A 23424-nucleotide genomic window follows, 5' to 3' on the forward strand; every position below is an offset into this window, starting at 1 on the left:
AAAATCAGAAGTTTCAAAGATAATCTCATAAATTTAATGCTGGAAGACACTTGAGAGGATCTAATTCATCCTCTCCCATTTTACAGTTGAAGAAACTGAGACCCAGAGAAGTGACGTGTATGGTGGAAGACACAGGGGAATCAAGAATCTGAGTTCTAACGCCAAATCTCTTGAGACCTTGAGGAAATCATCATCATGTCTTTGGCCTCCATTTCCTCATCAAATAAAGAAATTAAAAAAGATTCGTCTACAATGTCTACTCCAGTCTAACATAAAAGCACTACATAAATATGAGGCAAATCCATTAAGTGACATCCCAAGTTGCATAATCGGTGTTTATTAGAGTTTAAGTTTCCTCATTTCTAGCTCCTTCCACCGCACCACACTTCTGCCCTGACTTTCCACCAAAAGCAATCTTTATATAATTTACACTAAGTTTTACTATCAACTGAAAATGTTATTGCTGAAGATTTATTATGCAAAAGATGTCATTGAGCGGATTTCACTTCTTCTTGCCCACGCTTTTAGGGCATCAACTCCAAATATATACCCAGCATACCTTCCATCAGCAACGGAAGTCTTCTGTACAGCTGTTAACTCTGTAATCTCTCCTTGAGACATAGTTTTATGGAGCTTTGCTTGGCTTTCTGCTGAAGCAAAACGCTGCAAAGTCTGTAATAATTACAGGTGTGAAAGACTTTAAAATCAGATGACAATCTGACAACATTTAAAGTGAAACACAAGTCTTGGAACTACATAGGAATTCCAGAAGTTACAGCAATGAAATGAAAATAAACAAATATGATTAGTAAGAGGCAAAGAAACAGACTTGATCAGAGGCTCAAATCATGTATCAATGTCCTAGTCTGCAGAGGGAGTTTGCCCTCTGAAGAGCAATGAATTAGGCCTTTTGGCTCATACTTCTGGTCCAGGTAAATGCAGGACCTTTATTTACACGCTAATTCCAAAATTAGACTCCTTTACTGAACAGGTAAAAAAATTTCCACAGATTTTTTAAAAGCTAAGTACAACAGAGAATTGCCTCTTAAAAGATCACTCTTTATTTGTGAAGCTTGGTGAAAGGTGATTTCAAGAACTTTACATGTGCTGTGTTGTATAGAGTCTCATTAAATATCAAATTAAATTTAGCTCTGAGTATTAAAATGGTTGCTCTGTTTAGTAGTGTATTTTAAAAAAGAAATACAAACAGATAATCTCATTGAATTAGCAACTTCAGGACAGGAATATCACTTAAAAATGTCTTTTCCCATCCATTCAAACTGTGCCAGGATTCTAATATGAGAATAATACTTTCTCCAGTTTTATTTATAAAAATCAATTTATAATAGAATCATAGAATTTTACAACTGGAAGGGACAATATATAGCAATTGTCTAATTCAATCCTTTTATTTGATAAATCAGGAAACTAAGACTCAGAGAAATGCCTAACAGAGCAGGGCATACAGGAAATCAGAGCTCTAGTCTCAAATCTGTTACTAATTAGCTATGTGCCCATAAGCAAACAATTAAGTCTCTTGGCTTCATTTCCTTACCTGTAAAATGAGAAAGTTGGACTAGATGACCTTTAACCATCAAGCAACATGTAAAGGTGCTTTATAGGTGTGCTATGTAAATACAAGTCATTCTTACATGGCCAGTTGTTCTATAAGTCACTAAGGTTACCCATGTATTTTCCCATAGTTTAAAACAGATTTTATTTTTCCTTTTCATTCACCTACTTCTCTATCAACAGAAACAGAGAAAAAGTATCACCTTATTTAGAATATTTTTTAAAAAGGGTATCTTTCACCATACAAATAACTTGTTCTGGACAGTGGAACAAAATGAATTGCAGAAAGCTGGTAAAATGCTGAATGTGAATTGAAGAAATGAAGGCTGCTGGGGCTAGGTCATGAAGCTATAGCAATGGGTGATGGATGGAGGGAAATAGAAGTGGCAGAGCAAGGATATGCTAAAAGAAAATCTAAAGTTCATATCAAGATCAGTACATAAATCTACTCACCACTTCAATTACCCAAACAATAATTTCTCCTCACCACAACTTTCTTTCCCCTTAACCCCTTTTCAAGCTGCCCAATATTCAAAATAGTCTAACTTGCTTGAATACAAATTTGAGGGTGACCAAAGGTATGCAATTCTACCATTACCCAACCAGTAGGAAGGAGCCATGTAAGTTCATTTTGTTTAATATTTCAAGAACCTTTCACAACAGGTGCATTTTATAAAACCTGGTCTAAAAGCTCAATGTTCATTTGTAAAATCAAGCTTGGCATTGGGCATTACAGAAGAAAAATGTCATCGCTGATTCACTAAAGCCTTACAAATTGATTCTGCGATGATGTCATTTTAGGTTGATAAAACATAACGGAAGGAATTGAAGGGACTTATAATCAATGGGAATTCCAGTACCCTCATTTAATTCTGATGATTCCAGTGCTACATAATGTCTTATCCTTATCATTTCACACTTTTTTTTCCTATAGTTAAACTGTTTTCTAACATGGATTATAACGAAAAATAGTGTTGAATGATGTATTTGACCTTCAATTACAATGAAAATGTTCTCAAATTCAAAAAGGTCCTGTTAGAGGGATCTAGAAAACAAAACTCAGAACTGCAAGTTCCCCTACACTTATCTCACACCTCTCATCTGCAGTATTGGAATATTTACTTGTTAACTGCTTAACTAAGAAGAATGATACTATTTAAATAAAGTATACAAAAATGTCTGGTGTTCTCAGCTGTAGCAACTCTCACTTTGCAATATGGCATGTACTACTCAATTTATTCTAGTGATGTTCAGAGGGCTGATTGCCAGGGCTTGCTAACATCAACTAGTTAGAAGAAAGCCTCTTGATCAACAGTTTTGGTGTCATTCTGAATCTCATGCCACATTAGGTGTCTTGCAAAAAGCAAGAATCTTAGGCAGTAGGTGCTCATGAAAATCTTACCTGGTTTCCCTCAAACACTTACTTCCCACGGACTAACCATGCTGGTTCACTCTGACTGCATAACAATCAGATACCTCAATGTGATCAATAAATCAATTAATAAACATAAATTAGCTACATACTATGTGCCAGACAACTATTAAAAAACAGGAAGTACCTGCCCTCAAGGAGCTTACAACCTAATGGGGGAGACTATATGCAGTCAAATACATACAAAACAAGCTATATAAATAATAAGCAGGAAATAATTCAGAGAGGGAAAGATTAAGAGGGATTGGGAGAAGCTTCCTATAAAAGATGGGATTTTAGTTTAGACTTAAAGGAAGCCAGGGAAGTCAGCAGGCAGGATTTAGGAGGAAGAACACTCCAGGAATGAAGACCAGCCAGAGAAAATGTCTGGAGCAGAGACATGGAATGTTTTCTTATAAGAGCCAGGAGGCCAGTATCATTAAATGAAAGGGTATGTCTCCGGGAGTAAGACAGAAGAAACCTGGAGAGGTAGGAGGGGGCTAGGTTACGAAGGGCTTTGAATGCCAACAAAGAATTCTGTATTTGATCCTAAAGGCAACAGAGAGCCAAAACAGTTTTTTTGTGTAGGGGACTGACATGGTTGGGTCTCAGATTTAGGAAAATCACTTTAAATGGCTGAATAGAAGATGGGTTAGAGTGGGGAGACTTGAGGCAGGCAGATCCATCAGCAGGCTATTGTAGTAATCAAAGTATATAGTGAGGAGGGCCTGGAATAGTGATTGTTGTGTCAGAGGAGAGAAGGGAGCATATTTGGGAGATGTTGCAAAGGTGAAATCAACTTACCTTGGTAACAGATTAGACTTAGGGTGAGGGTGGGGAAGAACAATGAGAGAGAGTGAGGAATCCAGAATGATGTGCATGCTGGGAGCCTGAGGCACTGGGAGGATAGTGTTGCCCTCTACAGTAATAGTAAAGGTAGGAGAGGGGAAGGTTTAGGGGGAAAAGCATACATTTTATTTTGGACATACTGAATTTAAGATGTCTACTAGACATCCAGTTTGAGATGCCTGATCAGTTGAAGAACTTAACAAGAACATTGCTTCATTACTATTTTACCTTACATTAGGGACATCAGTAGCCACCTACCTCAACTTATTAATGAAAAATTTCCTCTAAAACATGGTTGACAAAATGGTCATCTAGACTTTGTTAGTAGACCTTCAATTAGGGGGGACCTATTATTTCCCTGGGCAGTCCATTCCACTTTCAGTCGGCTTGAATTGGTGGGAAGTTTCTCCTTACAGAAAGCCTAAATCTGCCTTTTGTCTCCATGCCTTAGTACTAGCCATTCCTCATTCCCAAAATGAACTCCATCCTTACTACTATCTCAAAGATAACTTTTTCTTACTCTGAGACACAATTCAAGCATGATCTTCTACATGAAACCTTTTCCGATCTCCCCAACTGCTTCCTTAACTACCTGGTATTTATTCTGTACAGAATTAGTCTGTATATATCGATTATATGTACACATCGCCAAGAGAATGTAAGCTTTTGAGAACAGGGATTGTTTCAATTTTTTATATTTTATATACCTTAGCACCTGGCACACAGTAGGTACTTAACAAATGCTTCCTGATTCATGTGCCAAACTTGCTTGGTTCTTTTTCCACCTACGTTACTTTACAGATCATCTGGCAGTTTCAAATCTAGATACGTCTGATGGCATTGCTTATTTGTGAAAGCTCTTAAATCATCAAACACAGGAAAGGATTTACAAGAAATGTTCTCTAAGGTGAGATCTAGTTCATTTGTATGAATTAAATATGGTCCCATCTGGCAGGGGAAGAATGGAATAAGTGACCTTATGGGGTACCTTACAGTCTCATGGTTTTGCTCCTAACTGCTTCAAGTGAAGTCTTGTGAATACGGCATCAGAAATACAGGAACCACCTGCATGTCCTTTGTGTGAACTTGAGAATCCATAGAGAATATTATGGAGTCTAGTGCTTAGGACAATAAGAAAATCAAGTTTTTATGTAACAAGTTTAAAGTTTTAGCAACCAGCCTAGACAAGACATCTTAATGGAGTCTCACTGCAATGCCTGTAAGTTAAGTTACAGATAATACATAGCTTATCCAGATGTTTGACTGAAAACAACCTTTAGATAAGAAATGAGCAATGCTATCAAATGTATTCCAGATCTGAAACTGCCAGGCGATCTGCAAAAGGATATAGCAAGAAAAGGTGCTAAGCAAATTTGGCACATCAGTCAATCAACAAGTATTTGTTAAGCACCTACCATGTACTAGGTGCTGGGGATATAAATATCAAAAATTGAAACAATAACTACTTACAAGAAGTTTACATTCTATTGGACATGTGTACATATCAGTTTATACAGACTAATGATATGCAGAACAAATATCAATTAAAATACAGAAAGTAAATAAAATAAATATTAATTGCTGTATTCACTGTACAAAGCAGATGAGGAAAGGTCTAAGAGGTCAGACAAAATGACCTGGGATAAAAGATGGCTCTCTGGAGCTCCACACTTCAGTGGTAGGGAGGCAAGAGATAAAGAAAGAAAAAGAGATAGAATTCTTTGGGTAATGGTCTGCTTTATTTCCCAAGGTCCACATAAAACCTTGGATAATTGAATAGAGCCAACCCCTTTTTACAGGAGAGGGAGGGGACCTGTTTCTAAGGTCTATAATATTAGAGGGGTATCTCTGGTTTTCAGGGTCACACTTACATTCTATTTCAACCCTGAACTGAAAAGGCCAAAGAAATATTAATGCAAATCTCTGTAACCCAAGGTAAAAAAAAAAAACTATGAGATGAGTTTTGTCTCCTTTTCAAAGTTTAAGAATACTGACTGATGATTAAAGAAATGCAAAATAAAATAAATCTGAGGTACCATCTCATATATCCATAAGATTGGCTAATATGACAGAAAAGAAAAATAATAAATGTTGAAGGAGATGTGGGAAAACTTGGACACGAAGGCACTATTATTGGTGGAATTGTGAACTGCTCCAACCATTCTGGAGACCAATTTGGAACTATAATTGTGCATACCCTTTGATGTAGCAAGACCATTACTAGGTCTGTATCCCAAAGAGATGTATTTTTTTTAAAAAGGGAAAAGAATTGGAAATTGAGGGGATGTCCATCCATTGAGGAATGGTTGACTAAATTGTACTACCTGATTATAATGGAATATTATTGTACTGTAAGAAATGACAAGCAGCATGATTTCAGAAAAACTTGCAAAGACGTACACAAACAAATGCAAAATGAAATGAGCAGAACTGGAACACTGTAAACACTAACAGCAATACTGTAAGATGAAGAATTATGAATGATTTAGCTATTTTTAGCAATACTATGATCCAAGACAATCCCAAAGGAATCATGATGAAAAAGGTTATCTGCCTCCAGAGAAAGAACTAATGCTGTCTGAATACAGACTGAAGCATACTATTTTTCACTCACTCACTTCCTTCCATTCTTTCCTTCCTGAGTTTTCTTGCACAAAATGACTAATATGGAAATGTTTTACATGAGTCTACATGTGTAACCTTTATCAGAATGCTTACTGTCTCAGGGAAAGGACAGAAACTGAAACTAAAAATGTAAAAGAAAAACCCCCAAACCAATGAATCTTACAAGTTTTATTTGCACATAATTGAGGAAAAATGAAATATTATTTAAAAAATGAATACTGACTGATGTCATGTGGAGAAAGAATACAAAAATAATTTGTAGAAATACTAAAAATTTGACACTAGCTTTTACTACTTTAATTTAACAATTATTATAATTAGTAATTTCAAAATGTATAATGTGCAGACCCTAAGGTAGTGATATTAACTTGCTCAACTAATTAGAATGACTTGTTGTGACTTCATTCTTATTTTCCATATAGCTCTTCTCGGGAGAGTATGACTTTTTTTAGCCTTCAATCTCTCTGGATCTGTGAAAGCCATAAAGTGTGATTACGCACAACTATGGAATAGAAAAGAAAAATTTATTGAGCACCAACTATGTACAAAGCACTTGTAAAGAAGGGAGAGAATGCCAAAGGGGAGCAGGTTGGACTCAGCGAAAGTAATGGAGGACAAAGGCCAGAGGGTGTGTGCAGGTGATCAGCATGAAGAATCCAGGAGAGGGCAGCAAAATGTATGACGGGGGAAGAAGTCTCCATCTTTCTAAATACAGGGCTCTTCTCTGTGCACACTGTGCTCTAGTCAGACTAGTTCAGTTGCTCTTCCCCTCAGGATACTACATTGGATGGTTTGCCTCAGACATATGGCACAGACTATTCCCAATGCTTCTAATGTTTTCCCTGCTTCAGCCTGGTTTCTTGAAATCTTTAACTGCTTGCACGGCTCAGCTTGAGTGCCACCTTCGTTTGAGAGGTCTTTCCAGATATCCTTAGTTGTTAATCTATCCTGCCTTATCACTATGCAGTATCTCTCTGTCACTATTCCACCTCTTATCTGTAAATACCTGTCATGTCCCAAGTGAAATGTAAGCTTTCAGAGGGAAGGAACTCTCTCACTTTGTAACTGTACACATAGTGCCTAGCACAGTACCTGATGCACAGCAGGTATTTAATAAATGCAAGTTGGATTAACTGATTTTGAAGAATGACCTTGGCAATTACACCTGCGAATTCTTCCCTGCCCCGAGCTGCGGATCTGTATAAGTGCAGATTTTTGACACTGCTGAGTACAAAGGATTAACAGAATGAACCCATGAAAGTTATTTTGTGGTTGTGATTGTTGAGTCATGTCAGTCGTGTCCAACTCTTTGTGACCTCATTTGAGATTTTCTTGGCAAACACACTGGAGTGGTTTGCTATTTCCTTTTCTAGCTTATTTTAGAGATGAGAAAACTGAGGCAAACAGGGTAAAGTGACTTGCCTAGGATCTAACAGCTAGTAAGCATCTGAGGCCTGATTTGAACTAATATAGGTGAGTCTTCTTGATTGTAAGCCACTAGTGCTCTATCCACTGCCCTACCTTGATGACCATAAAGGTTAAACGGCTGGCTAAGAGAAAAGAGCATAATCCCTAAAGTTTTATGATCCACTCTTTGGAATGGAGGCACTTTTAAGAGATTTACTGATTATGTATCATATCAGGTATTGAGATATCCAGTGTAAAAAGCCTATGGTGGCACTTTAGTTCTACCTAATTTATTGAATATGGCTATGAAGTCATACATCGAAGGCAAGAGAAGACTCTTGGTCTTCTGTGTAACTAATATCATTGGCCAAAGATTTCTGAAATAAATGTGAAATTGGGACCAGTTGTGTACTAAGGAAAACCTTGCATGTTTAAGCTATCCACATTGAAAGCAGAGAACACATCTTTGGACAAAGAATTCATAGGTTTCTCATCCATGGAAGTGGACACAGGGAACACAAATGACGTTCTAGTACTAACTACCCACTTTACCCACCAAACACAAATTTGGAAATCAAAAGAAGTGAGTTTTATCTCTTGCACTCATCAACTGTGATTTTGGGCAAATTACGTAACCTCTTTGGTCTCTTCATCCGTAAATGAGGTAGTTGGACGAAATGATCTTTAAGGTCCCTTCCAGCCCTAAAATTCTTTGATTCTACCCAGAGAACAAAAGATTTTCAAAGTTGTCAAATATTTCAGGGTAGAGAACAGTATTTGTTTATGAATTTCTGCAAGTGTCTATCTTGGCAGGAATTAAGACTCTAGACAATGGCTTATCATTCCCCCAAAGATTCTCAGTCTAAGTTCTTTAACCATATATTTCATATGTACAAGATGACACAAGCATAGTCAGCATAATTATTGGAAAAAGGATCTGGGGGCTTTATTGTATTGCAAACTCAATTTGACTCAACAGAAATAATCACTATGTGACTGATGTGAGAGAGAACTTGCAAAAGGCACATTTTCGGGGTTACAATGTTATCTGGAAGGTTTGCTGAAATGAGCACGCATCTCTGATATCAAGAACTCCACAAGCAAGATGGTATTCTGTTAGAAAATGCTGATGTTGCTAGGAACTAAGAGATAGCTAAAAACCTTTAAGTTTCTTCTTCAATTTTCAATTCTCCTCAACTCACCTAACAGTTTAGAAATATTCTGGCATATAAAACTGGGCTGGAAGGTGACCCGGTTTCTACTAAGACCATAGGCTACCTGAGTACTTCTGATAAATAACTGACATTTAGTTAGAGTGCTCTAAAGTTTGCAAAGCCCTTTACATATCTTTTCTTAACAAGCAGCTTGGTACACTGCAAGGAGTATTGGCTCTGGAGTCAGAGGGCAGAGGTATGAATTCTACCTTTAACAATTACAAACCTGTGTGACCTTTGTCAAATCCTACAAGTGCCCTGGGCCTTGGCTTTAACTGTAAAATCAAAGGGGTTCACCTTGACAGCCTCTGAACTTTCTGCTAGGTCTAGATAAAAATTTTACAAATCTAGAGGTCTCATCTAGGGAAACTCTGAAATTCTGCTGAGTTTAAATCTGCATCTTAAATTACAAATCTGTCACATAAATACCTAGTAAAGGTAACTTTGAGCTACAACCTGATGTTCATGAAGCTTATCTTGAATGCTGGAGAATCAATATCATCTGGCATTAGCCCTTTTGGATACAAATTCAAAATCAATCTTAGAAACAATACTCAAATTTCATGTTTTGTAAAGAAGCATCTATGAGGAGTGGAATGCATTAAACCCCCATCCTAGATCTAGAGAGAAATGTAAAGATGAAGTTGGAAATTCAGATCTCAATCTTCTAAAACACTTTTGGATTGGAGCTATTGGAAGTGGAAGTCATAAGAGTAAAGGTGATTAATGAAATCTTGGGAGTAGAGGGAGATAGTACAAAGACAGAAAAACCGAAGACCAAGCAAGAAAGAGGTTGTTTTAACAATAGATGATTGTTAAATAATAATAATAATAATCAATGATCAAGAGGAACAGAAGTGATTTATAACCAACTTATTCATTGCTCAGAAAGCAAAAGGTAATAAAAAACAAGTTAAATTTGTTTTCATGAAATATTGTTTGGTAGGCTCTGTGAGCCTTTTTCTTCACATGGAAAATGAAGAAGACTAATAGGTCCCTTAGAGCAATAAAACTTTGGCAACGAAGGATGAACACAAACAAAACACAAAATCTATGATTCTATGAAGTTGTCATTCTTCCTGAGTTAGGTGAAAGCTAGCTTACTGTCATATAAAAACTGGGTGATAGCGGCATTTATATATGTAGTGGGCAGATCTTTAAAAGAAAAAAATTTTTAAAAAGGTCAGCAAGTTCACAGATAGTACTGAATAGACTGCTTTCTTTGGGAAGCAACTAATAAATGATCAACCAATTCTTGATATTTATTAATGACACTTTAAAGTAATTAACAATTGATATATTTGTGATAAACTGCTTTACTCTTCCTATTAGGACAACCACTATAAAGGAAGATTTGCTTCATATTCAGTATCTCTGTCAACTAGTATCAATGAAATTTAAGGAAACAGACAAATTCTAGGCTTCCCAATGGCTAAACACTTCCTGTTGTAGTTGTTTTGTCAAAGGGTCAGATAGGTCGTTAAAATGGAAATACTCTTAATATTTAGAGATGATCTCTGTAAACCTGGCTTTTTAAAATAACAGAATGGTTCTACGTTCAGTAAACTCAACAGACATTTAGAAAGGATTAGTCTTCAATCTTGTACCTATAAATCAAGACACAAATGGAATATAGAGTATTTCCACAATATATTAAAAAGTCTCACCCCTTTATATTGCCTATCCCTCCCACCACAAGATCCATTGTCACTAGCATTTGCTAATTAAGTTTTTTTCACAAACATGGCCACCAAAGATGTACCCTGCCACCTGTACCCAACAGTAAAAAAAGAGCTAGTGAGAGAATACAAAGAGAAGAATGTGCACTGATGAGTTCTAGATCTACATGCATGCAATGATAGTCAAACTAGGTGGATAGAAGAATCATAAGAAAAGCACCCAAGTGATGAGGAAGAATTTTTTAAGGACAGACTCCTTTACCAGTGAATCCCATTCCCTTTCAGTTTCTCAGCAAAGGTTCCTAGCAGATAAAATTGGGAGTGCTAAGAGAACTAATGTTTTGTAAAAGGGTAAACACTCAGGAATGCAACAGCAGTAACACAGTTTGATTTCATGTTCTTTAAGGAACACATCTACTTTTTTCAATATGATCAGATCTTATCTATCCTAATAGATGAATTTGAATGTTTTTGGCATGGTCTAATTATTAGAAAATCAAAATAATTCATTTATATTTAGTTTTGGATAATGATAGTAAAGGCCCTTTCACAATAATTAGTCTTTTCTTTGTCCATTCTCACCTTCAACTATAGGCTATATGATTAGATCGGTTATCTGTTACTTGGATATGGGTTACTTCTAATAAGGCTTCACCTATCAAGACCTTTTAATCTAGAACCAATTCTCCTTTGATAATCCTAAACTACCTGATCTTTATGATTAGATTCTCAATTTCCTCATCTGTAAAATGAGAAGACTGTAGTAAAGATAGCTGAAATCGCTTCTAGCTCTCTACATACATGCCTTCTCAGCAAAATATCAGAATTGGTTTTTTTCATCCTTTTTTTGTGTCTAAAAAACTTCAGTTCAAGATGGCCAACTTGAATAGTCCCTGTCTTTTTCCATGTGTTTCTCAGACCATCAGTTTGGATATTTTAAAAATTGAATGTACTACCAACTACATGACAAAGTTAAAGCTGCTACTCTGGACAAAAGAAGAAATTCAAAACCATATCTTTGGCTAGGAAGGCATATAAATTTCTAGAGCTACGTAGATAGAAACTGTAGCATCAGCTAAAAAGTTTTAGAAGTGAAATTATTCACTGAGTAAATGACAAGAGTGTTCTATTAAAACTTTCCTCCCACAGGAAGTTAAGTACTGAAGATGGGATGTAAAAGACCAGTTGCTAAAAAGGAAATTAACTGAAATTTAATTGTTTCATTCTTTAATTAATATATGTGATATAGATGTCTGTGAGTGATACTTCACAAAATAATAAAAATGTATTAAAATACTATTTGAATGTCATACTCACGACCATATCCACAATATTGAGGAAGGGGGATGTAAGGAGCATAATTTTTTTGACTTTCTTATTAGCTAAAAATATTGAGATAGATTCTTTTACTGAAAAATGATAAAAAAAATGAAATGTTTAAAGCACACTCTAGACACAGTAGGGTCATTAATGTTATAAAGGGAATTAAATGAGTAGAACATACATTTCAGCTATAGGTTGGGCCATAGTTCTTTACCTATCCCACTCCTTACTCCCCTTTTAAACTGCTAACAGAAAACTTCACTATGTTAAAGTTGTGAGGTTTCAAGCAATACTACAAATGATCTTAACATTTTTCATGAGCTAATAGCCATTGTGAAAGTGCTTTGATATCACTGAAAACATACAATACTGCTTAATTTGCTATGTTCGCTGAGGCTGTCCATTTACAAAATCATTAAAGGGAAAAAAAGCAGTGGAGGGTGTCAGTACAGCTAAAGGTTAGCAATGAACATTCCCATCACAACTAATTACTCCCTGTTTCCCTTATATTTGTTGTAAAATTACCATTTCCGAGTCACTGTGATAGGCCTGCCCCAGGCTTGCTGAAGGCCCTGGCTCAGGGTGAGAAGCTTGGTGAGGGGATAGAAGGGGCTCAATAATGTCATCATAATCATCTTCCTCTGTATCCCCCTCCCCATCAGCAAAAGTACCTCTAGTCAAGAAATCGGAGCGCGTCCGCGCCATGCGAGCTTTCTTTTTATGGGCCGGTCTGGCAACCTGCTTGACCAAATGATAAAACAGATAACATAACAATGTTTTGTTTTGTTTTGAAAAGGAGATTCTGCTGATGTAAGGCATCAAAGTGTAGGTCTCACATGGGCTAATGTATTCCTTAAAACATCCCTCCACCCCGCCATATCCATTAGGAGCAGTAAAAGGGTTGGGATAAACAAAAAGGAAAACACGCATTGCTTAGGAAAAAGAAACAGATGGTAGGAAATCTATGCTGCTAGACTTCACAATGGAGCAATCAAGTCTTCCTTTCACATGGTTCAGTGTCAATGCTTCATCACAGTCATAATTATAAACTATCCAATTTTGTCCTACTGACATTTTTGGATGTGATCCTAACTTTCCTGGAGAACCTTTGCTTCCCCAGCTAGTAGGATACCTTTACTCACTAGTAAATCAGTTTACTTCACAGTTCTTTTGTCACAAATGTTTGCAATTAAGACGGGTAGAATAAGAGGCAGTCAGGAAGTGGAATAGTTCCTAAATCAACATAAATTTGTTTCAGTTAAAAGAAGAAATAAACAAAACCTTTTGCCTACCTCTCCTTTGCCTGGCCCAGTCAATTTCACAGGCTTCCTAGGTGGTTCACCTCTTGTATGGAGTTGATTTCCATGGTTTAAATATTCCTTACTGAAACTTAAGACAACATAATTGGACAAATCACAAGAAGATTCTTTCCAATAAAGACTAATGTATAGCAAAACTAGATAAGTAGCAGAATTTTGTTAATTTCATCCATTAATGTTGCTTCAGTTTCCATAATTCCCAAATTATTTTTCTATTTTTTTACTTGACTTCTATTACTATCAACAATTATCTTGAAAATACTGAGTTACCAGAATTACTTCAGAAAGTAATCACAGTATACTTTATCATGAACTTAAAATACAGAGCCAAGTCTCTAAGCCCATGGCATGAGGAAGGTGTTACGCTGAAAGAAAAAGGAGAATATAGGCACTGCACAGAAAAATTACAAAAGTATTATCTAGAAAAGAAAAATTAAGAAAGCACAAGGTTATTTTGTATTGATATAGAGTGGTTTTAAAAGGCTACTGAATAGAAAAAATTCTCAAATTTTCTCTGAATGGCTACACAACATCATTTCCCATTCCTATTGATTTTATGTACAACTCTTCAAGATTATTTGATTAAAATATGGGTCATTCCTATTTACAAAGTACCACTTGTCTTCTAACAGACCATATCACATATTCTCTTAAAAGCCTACTGCTCTTACATCTATTGCTACATAAATTAAGTCTTAATTATATACTGTTATTTAATATTACTCTAAAACCACTACATATATGTTTTCTCCACCAACTCTTTAGGCTCTTTGAAGTCAACTATCATGTCTTAATCTTGTTTCAAATTCCCCTCTTCCCCTACCCCCGGAAAGTGCTGGGCACAAAGGAGGTGCCTAAAATACATTCTGTCTACTTAAAATTGTCATGTTTAATTCGTAGACCACAAGAATCACCCAGTCTAAGCAGGAAACCTTAAGACAATCTAGACGGATAATTGTGCTAAACATCTCTTCTCTATTTTTAAAGATGTGATTCTCTCTCCAAATATGACTATTCTGAGTCTCTTCTTTGTGCCTAATAATTCAGCTAATTTCATCTTGATTGCCCTCTAAAGTGATGAAAAACAGTTTGCATCTTTGAAAAATACTCTATGACTGCTTACCAGCTTAGAGAGAGACAACTGACCATATGGTGTCATGAAAGAAACACTTGAAGAGACCTGGTTTCTAGTAGCAAGGGAGGCTGTCCACCTAGCTGGTGTTTGGTCTGCTTGGCAGGCCTTTCATCAGGGAACCCAGTTGCTTCTTAAGTATATAACATATAATGGTAGGGTTATAAAAAACAATTTAAAATTTTGACTTTATAACTCTAGACAAGGCTCTGTCACTAAATAGCTATGGAGCCAACTCTGGGATTCAGTTTTCTCATCTGTAAAATGACTGCTCAAGTCTCTAGCTCTAAGATTTTATGATTCCATGAAATACCAAACTCTGTTAGGCTATTATTTCAGGAACTAGAGATTTGTAGTATATTTTCCCAAAATACTTCCATACAACATATTCTAAGTTAAGCACCTCTCTGAGGAGATAAAATAAAAGAGTGGATTTATATGATTTTAGCTTGGAAACATGATGAAAAGACCACTTAAAAACTGAGTAAGGTGCTTTTGAAATATCCCATACTCAAATCTATTCCATCCCAAATTAATGGAATACATGGTATTAAACCAAAGAAGCTGCGGTATGGTCAAACAGGAGTATTTCTGGTATTTGAGAGAATAAACTAACATGTAATGACATGAAAGTATGCTCAGGTACTTTCCAAAAATCTGTTTCTTTGGACTATCAGCATCTTTATGAAGGAAATTATAATGATAATCTCTGAATCACAGGGCTGCAAAACAAAAATGAAAACAAACAAACCTCAGGTGGTCATTAAGTTCTACTCTATTTCAGTTTCAAACACCAGATACTTCCCTGCCAATTCAATTTACAACAGTGCTATTTGCTTTAAGTAAAAAACCTGGGGAGAGTTTTGAGGGAGGGGAGAGGCTAGGGAAAAAGAAGTACTGAGAATGAGCCTGTGACAAATCACTGAGTGTCACCTTAGTGTCCAGAGTAGGGTCACAGATTGTGGAGGAGAAGGGACCACAGAAGTTAACTAGTCCAAGTCCCACTCATTGTGACTTCTTAATAATAGAAAGCAGAATAAAGATGTGAAGCCAGGCTCCCTGACTCCAGATCTGGTGCTCTTTCCACTGTATTACAATGAAGCTTTTTTGAATAATCTAGCTGCTTCCTAACAGATTATAACTTAGTTCCTCATAAGAATGGCTGACCTATGGCTGGGTCACATAGGGAATACTATCATAACTTTTTGGCATTTCACAGCCACAAAAGCTAGGAGATATAAGAACATTCTATTAACAGACAAGCTCCTTACAAGGAACCTTGTGTAGATTTAACATGTGTAACTTCTAAAATTTTAATAAGTCTAGTTGCACCTGAGAATGAAACTGTTAATGATATTTAAAGGCAAATTCAGTTTCTTTTTTGTAGATGATATAGACTATTTCAATATCATTATCCACAGGGTATGACTTACCTTCTCATCTACTATACCTTTTATTCATTTTAATACAACTTAAATGAGTCCACTCAATATATCTGGGTTATGTAATTGTCCAAAATTTTAATATTTATTTTAAATACCACTTGCAGATTTTAAAATTCATACTTTTTACCCAAGTTATTAAAACTGCAGAGAGCTTAAGAGAATTTATAAAGACCACATACATGCCACAAGTCATGGCAAACCCTATTGCCTTTTTCAAATTCCAGGCTGATGGGCTCTTAAAGAGTGTTAAATACATGAACAAAATTTGTGATATCCTTGAGCTGGTCTTGGCCTAAAGTTTCTCACTAGGTAGTGATGGATAGTGACCCACTGATTTTTAAACAGAATTTGCTCAACTGGGTAAATTGCCCGATTTACGTGTGAGGCACTGAGCTAGGTGCTGAGAATACCAAAGCAAAAATAAAACAGTCTGTACACTCAAGGAGCTTATAGTCTACTGGATGAAAAACAACTTACGTATAAATGTATATACAAAATAAATTTTGTGACAGGAGGAGGGAACTAGCTTCTGGGGAGGAAAGTTGATCACAAAAGGCTTCCTGTAGAAGGCAGCTGAGCAACAAAGGTTGCTCTAAGGATTCTAAAAAGCACAAGTCAGGAAAGAGGGCATTCTAGACCTAGAGAAGGATAAGGGAGGGTCATGTGGCTAGTGTGAAGGGTTCCTAGGGAATAAGAAAAAAAGTAATGTAAAGGAAAGTTGGGAAGCTAGGCTGAAGACAGGGTCTAAGGGGCCTTAAATGGTAGAGGAGCTGGCATCTGACTCTAAAGGAACCAATGGATTTCACCAAGCATGAGAGTGATATCATCAGACCTGTTTGAGCACTAGGCAATCAATATTCAAGGAAGATTTATGGTATAAAATCAAGTAAATATTTCACTTACTGTGAAGGACCCAAATGGTCTTTTGGTGTGAAGAAAATAGCTTTGGTCCTTCCGTCCTGGGAATGCAGCCCCTTGGAAGCTACATTCAGTTTGGTGTTCCACCCATCGGTCCTGACCTGTGAAATACCAGGCTCGCTTTGGCTTCCTTTACCTTCAAAGAACATAGTAACAGGTCGGTCCTTTTGAACTAGTTGATCAGGGGTAACAGTGAGACCTTTAATAGTTACTGAAAAAGGTCCTGGTGTATTCGTTTCTTTCTCGTTTGAAGGGTTTATGAGGAGAGACTGGGGCCTTTCAACTGTTTGTTTTGATGGCTGCACAGGCTTTGTTAGCAAAGACTCTCCTGTTTTCCACGGTGTCTCAAAATTTTTGAAGGCTTTTCGCTCCCTTTCCAGAATGTCCTTCTGCTGACGAATCTGTTCCATCATTTCTTTTTCATTTTGCTGCTGCAACTGCTTTTGTCTTTCTTCCTTTTCCATATTTAGCCTTTCTAACTTCTTAAGTACAGTATTAGAAAAATCAGTATTTTTCATGGAAGCAGTAGCCACTGGTCTGCCTTCCTCAACAAAGTGGTATTTTCTACTTTCTCTATTTGTGTCCAAGGTCAAAGCTGGTTTTTCTTCACTTCCCAAAGCTATGTTTTTCACAGTACTTGCCCCAAGCTCAGGACTCATTTTTGTAGGATCTTGTGGTGGTATATAGAAAGTTGGAAGACTATTTGGGATGAAGGCCTCTCTGAATTGTGGCTTACAGGTAATGGTCTGAGAATCACAGCCTGTCTTGTCTTTCATGGCAACACTCTCTGAGAACTCTGCATTGCAGGGTGTCCTCTTTCTAATAAATATATTACTATTCTCATCTGATACGATGGGTGCTTTTTCTTGCATATCAAAATTGGAATCATGGGGTAAAGGTTTCTGTGCCTTAGGTGAGGGAATCTGTAAATCTCCTTCATTTGAAAACTCTGATGCTAGTTTGCTTTTTGGAGTCTCCTCAAAATTCAAGAGTTCTAAGCTTCCCTGAGAACTTTCACTCTCAGGGGTTCCTTGTGATGACTGTAGGCCCTCAGTTAGTTCTGTGGACCATCTACGCTCTTCTGAAGGAGAAATCCCACCCCGGACCTTCAGTAATTCTAAACTAAATATTGCTTGCTCCAACTCACGCATTCTCCGGGTCTCTCTTTTTGTTCGTCCTGCTTTTTTTTGACTGAGATCTTCTAATGATTTGCGTCTCCGTCTTCCGATTACATCTTGCTCCAAGTCTATGCCACTTTGGCTAATAGTTCTCTCTTGTTGTTTGCAAGGTAAGTCCTCAGAGATATCCACTGAATTAGCATGGCTGATCCGATTATTTTCTATTACAAATTTGTATTCTTCTACAGCTTTTGTTCTTTCTTCAAATGATCCATCCTCCCATTTGGAAGGGTCTGAACCCCAAATCTCTAGAGTGTTCTCTTTAATTGCTAATCCATTTTTCAATTTAGTTTCTTTTAACCGCTGTTCTTTCAAAGCTCTAAATCTATATAAAATAGAAATATAAGATGAATTTTCAGAATCATATTTTGGCCACAAGTGGATACAGAATAAATAGTAGTGATTAAAATAGAGGCTGTTATCTCTAAAATTTGACCCCAGACTTGCAAAATATTAGTTGAATGTTAGAGATTATTTGGTCTAATAATCTTATAGAGAAACAAACCAACACAAACCAAACATTTTTAGTCTTGAATTTGATAAATATTAACATGATCATTTTCATATAAAATAAAGGACAGCAAAAGACTATAGATGAAGCTTGGAAGTATGACTCATTGTTTTTTAAAAAGCATATAATAGATTTAATATGGTTTCAAAACTTTATTATTTGCCTATATCTTTTTAACTTCTTTATGCTCTCTTTGGGTATTTTAAAAAAATTTCAGTGACACTCTTTTTGACTTCATCTTTTTGGGGACATCATTATCCCAAAGCCTTCAGTTTACAAAGATGTAAACTGAGGCTGAGGGAATGGAAATAACTAGCTCAAGGTAAAGCAATTAAGTAAGAGAAACTGGGCTAAAAACCAAGTCTTCTGACATCTGGTGTACCATTTTTTTCAATTAAACCATAATTTAAATGGGAATACACACACATGTATACAAACATACACGTAAATACTTAAAACATGCAACATTACCATGTTAAAAAACAAGACAGACATATTTGAAAGAAACTTCTAATTTTTAGTAAAAGTTAATAAACACACTTCTTTCACACAGGCACAGATACACAAATAAGGATCAGATTAAGTTACAGGGACCTCAAGAAAGCTGAGAAATTTAGAATGGAAAATAAGCCTAAGAATTTGGTCCCTCCCCTATTATTTTAGATGAACTCTTTCCTTAGTTGGAAAGCCTAAGCCTCTCCTTCTCCCCACTTTTCCATGGGCCAATTCCTTCTTTCCTTGTTTTGATGAGGAACTTCCTGTAAGGCTCATCCACCTTCACAAGTAGGAAGTAGAACCTGAGCCACAGAGTAAAACTGTGAGAAAAAAAATCCTCTATCCCTTATCCCTAGAAACCTCTTTCTTATTGGGGGATGCTAAGAAGAGCTCATAGACTTTTCAGTAATGTAATCCTTTCTTGAAAAGAACTCAGGATAGTGATGTAGGTAGTTGCAGAAAGCATGCCACTGGGAGGCCTGGCTCTCCCTCAATTTGCTTCATCAGTGGCAGGGGTTGTCTGGCATTGTTTCCTTTAATATTTGTGTCATCTAGTGGGGAAAGGATTGTGTCTGGGGGCACCAGTGAAATTTAAGCTGTTTTTGTGGTATGAAGAGATCAATTAAGAGATGTCCTGAGGTTTTATATAAGTCATATTTTGGGGAAAAATATAGGTTCTATTAAGACCTGCAAGGCAAAAGGGACAGACGGCTAGCCTTTAAGTGAGAAGACCCAAATTCAAGTACTGCCTCTGAAATATACTAGCTTTTTGACTGTGGAAAAGTTATCTAACTTTCACATTGGTCTAAGAAACTAAGACTTTAAGTTGCAGACAAATGATTGATGTGAATCAGTGGAATGTATCTACACACCAGGATCTCTCTATATGGATTAAATCATGGGTCCAGATCAAAATTATTTAAACCAATATGTTATCTCTTAAGAATTTAGAGTAAAACCCAAGCACTCAGTTGAAATTTACAAAAATATATAGCTTATAGTATATGTAAAGGTATTTTTAAAAAGCCCATCTTTCTTAGTGGTACTTCCATAACCAGGAAGGCATTAAAGCTATTTTTTGAGATTGAGGTTTTCTTATTGTGACTTTCTAGTTAAGCAGCCTAATACAATCCTAGGCTTGGGAAACACAGATCCCATCTGAATGGTGCTCAATACACCAGCATATGTGTCTAGGCTTCTAGAAACAACAGATCACCCATATTTTTTCTTTACTGGTTTACCTTAACCAGTTGTAAATATTACCTTTGCCTGGCTCTGAATCCTCGGCATGCTGCCTGTAACAGGATAATTTTATTTCTTTTTTCCTTGTACAGTTTGCTTTTCCAGTAGCCTCTCCATCCTGCCTGTATGCAGGTGGCAGCAGCATGCCTTCGTCTACAGTACTCCCGCCAAGATTCTTGAATGATGGAGGCTGCTGCTCGCATCTGCAGGTAGTGCCGCCTCCCCCAGTAAGCCCTCCAAGAAGCCTGAAGAACAGTTGCAGCATTATTCACAATGAGAGCATCAGCCTGGACATCTCTGCCTTCATCATGCTTCCTACTCAAGTAATTTCGCCAGGATCGCTACAAAAGACCCAACAGTATATGCTGTAGGATTATCTCATACCACATTTTTTTAGAACAAAGAAATGAAAATGAAGTCCTATGTCATAATGAAATAACAAAGCATTAAGAAGTTATTTTAGCAAAAGCAGATAAAATAAATTTGTTTTTCGGATATGTTGCACTTTACCCCCTTGTTTTACCTTGCAGTATTTTAATTCTTGACCAAGAAAATTCCAAAGATTAAAAGCTTTGAAAATCAGGATTTTACTAACACTGGCTTTGGATGAGCTCATTCATTCCTTCTCCTTTGTGGAGACACTCAGAAATACAACATTAAGAGGTGAGAAAAATGTAGCTTATCACATTATGTGAGGTATCACACCGGTTTTAATACAGGCATTTACCAAAGTCCATCTTCCCTATACAAAAATGTGATCCTCTTTTCACATTTTGCTATGGTATCTCCATTAGACCTGACCTGAGCACTGATATTCGATGCCACATGGTCTTTTGACTGACATGAGTCACCTAGTACAACTCATTTCTCCACATTTTATTTATTGCCATTGAAAAGACTGTTAATAGAATGCTCCCTTCAGTTTGCTTCAAATTGGGAGTTGACCCCTTCATCCAAGAAACTTCTGGCTAGTTCAAATTCGTGTCATACTAAATGATGAAGTACCTGTAATACAGTCCTTTGAAACACAGCTGCATTTTCTTTTCTTTCTATCCAGATTGGGGTTCCTCTCTTGTATTTTTTTATCTGTGGATATGTGGTATCACCCCAAAGAATGTGAACTTCTTGAGAATAAAGTTTCATTTTTTTGCCTCTGCATTTCTAGCTCCTGACACAGTGCTTTAAACAGAAATTCAAATGAACTTCATGAAGAAGAAATGAGTATATTTTAAAGTAAGTACTATAGGAGTTAAAATATATCCCTTATTCCATTTACCTCCTGGGAAAGGAACTGAAAGGTGCTGTGAACATCAGTTTGTTCCTTGTCAGGTAGAGAAAGGGGGTAGCAAAGCAAGGGGACATATTCAAAGGAAATTAAGTGGTATGGTAGATGAAGCCCTTGGATCTAGAGTCAAGACAATCTAAGTTCAAATCTTGCCAAAGATACTTATTAGATGTGGGACCCTGGGCAAGTCATCTACCTTCCAATCCACCTCAGTTTTCCCATCTGTAAAATAGGATAATGATAGAACCTACTTCTAAGGGCTGTCATGAGAACTGAAAGAGAAAACTATAGAAAAACTTTGCAAACCTTAAAAGGTTCTATAAATGCTACCTATTACTACTTTTATTATTATTCAAAGGATCTTTGATTTAAACAAACTTAGAAGGAACCCTAGGGGTCTAGTCCATCTATCTTGTTTTATAAAGGATGAAATAATACCCAGAGAAGTAACTTACCTAAGACAACTTTAGTTACTGAGCAGGAGAGTGAGGGTTGGAATCCAATACTTATTCTAAATTCAGTGTGTTTTCCATTGTATGGCAGAAAAATTATGCCTCAATATTAAAAATTACTATTTAAAATTATTTCTTTAATAGGAAATCCCATTGGATTAAAAAGAATTTGGTACCTTGAAGACCTATAATTTCAACTGGGAGGCTAGGAGGGGGTGATGTCCCCCTTTTACTGACACATATTGTTAATGAATAGTCTTTAAGAGAGGCCAAAAATTTGTCACTTTGAAATCTACCTAATGATGAGTGTCTCTGAGCTTTGTTGGGCTACTCCTCAGACAAAAGATATATCATTTGTCACTAGGCCCGTAAAATAGAATCTAAAATAACTTTCAAAAATCCCTACATTAACATCCATATGAGTGATGATAAGACTTCCAATAAGAATGCTCCAGTATCCATTTAGCTGAACAGAATACCTAGCACTGATGAACAGACAAATACTAGAGTATTAATCCATTGACAGACCGCCATTTCTGTGAGTTTTCCAGAAAGACAATCCTAGGGTGTAAAAGATAAGAAATAGTGCATTTTGGGGAATAAGTCATTTGATTATGCTGACTGAGATGTAGTCCCTATGTTATATGAGGTTACAGAGTAGTAAGAGGCATAAACCTGTAGACTGCATTCCAACAATATCTAAAACAGTATATAGTAAGAATTCTATGCTTTCTAAATATCATTTAGATATTTATCATATAAATATATACGATGTGTGTGTGTGTGTGTGTATATATTGTGTATATCATTTAGAAAAATCATATAAAAATATGAGTCATCAAATACTATGTCTCATGTCCCTTTGTTGCTAATGATAATTATGTAAGGCACATTGCTGGTAAAAATGATCTCAGTGTCAAAGCTTTCTGTTCTTAGTAGCAAAGATTAAAACATTAAATATTAAAACTACCAGAGGTGGAGTCAAGTTGATAAAGTAAAAGGAGTAAAAGGCAGGGACTTTCATAAGCTCTCCACCAAACCCCTCCAAATACTTTTAAAAAATGACTACAAAAATTCTAGAACAACAGAACCCACAAAAAGATGGAGTGAAACAATTTACCAGCTCAAGACAACCTGGAAGGTCAGCAGAAAAGGTCTGTTGCACCAGAGTGAGAGAGGAGCGCAGTCCAACACAGGCCATGGCAGCATAGCCCAGGTCCCCATAAACCTAGAACAGACCTTGGGGAGACTGAATCACATGCAGCTTTGGTAGATTCCAAAGCCCAAAGACACCAAAGACAACTTAGAAGGTTAGTAGGAAGGCTCAGTCGCACATGGAGTGCAGGCCATGCCAACACAGACCAGGC

At 36.6% G+C, this 23424-nt stretch overlaps 1 protein-coding gene across 12 annotated transcripts in view; it reads right to left on the reverse strand.

Annotated features, from left to right (window-relative positions):
- Positions 1-23424, reverse strand: part of MYO9A (myosin IXA) — a 342794-nt gene that overhangs the window by 51807 nt on the left and 267563 nt on the right. For 7 of the 12 annotated variants that reach the window (XM_072627891.1, XM_072627917.1, XM_072627911.1 and 4 more), the window contains 5 exons: positions 20342-20661; positions 16880-18397; positions 13373-13469; positions 12606-12821; positions 560-672 (listed from right to left, as the gene is read on the reverse strand). In XM_072627891.1, the coding sequence (XP_072483992.1) occupies positions 560-672; positions 12606-12821; positions 13373-13469; positions 16880-18397; positions 20342-20661 (2264 nt within the window). The remainder of the gene's footprint in view (positions 1-559; positions 673-12605; positions 12822-13372; positions 13470-16879; positions 18398-20341; positions 20662-23424) is intronic. The other 5 variants (XM_072627908.1, XM_072627924.1, XM_072627923.1 and 2 more) reach the window with 3 other exon arrangements.

Source organism: Notamacropus eugenii, chromosome 1 (assembly GCF_028372415.1).
Source record: "Notamacropus eugenii isolate mMacEug1 chromosome 1, mMacEug1.pri_v2, whole genome shotgun sequence".
Lineage (NCBI taxonomy): Eukaryota > Metazoa > Chordata > Mammalia > Diprotodontia > Macropodidae > Notamacropus > Notamacropus eugenii.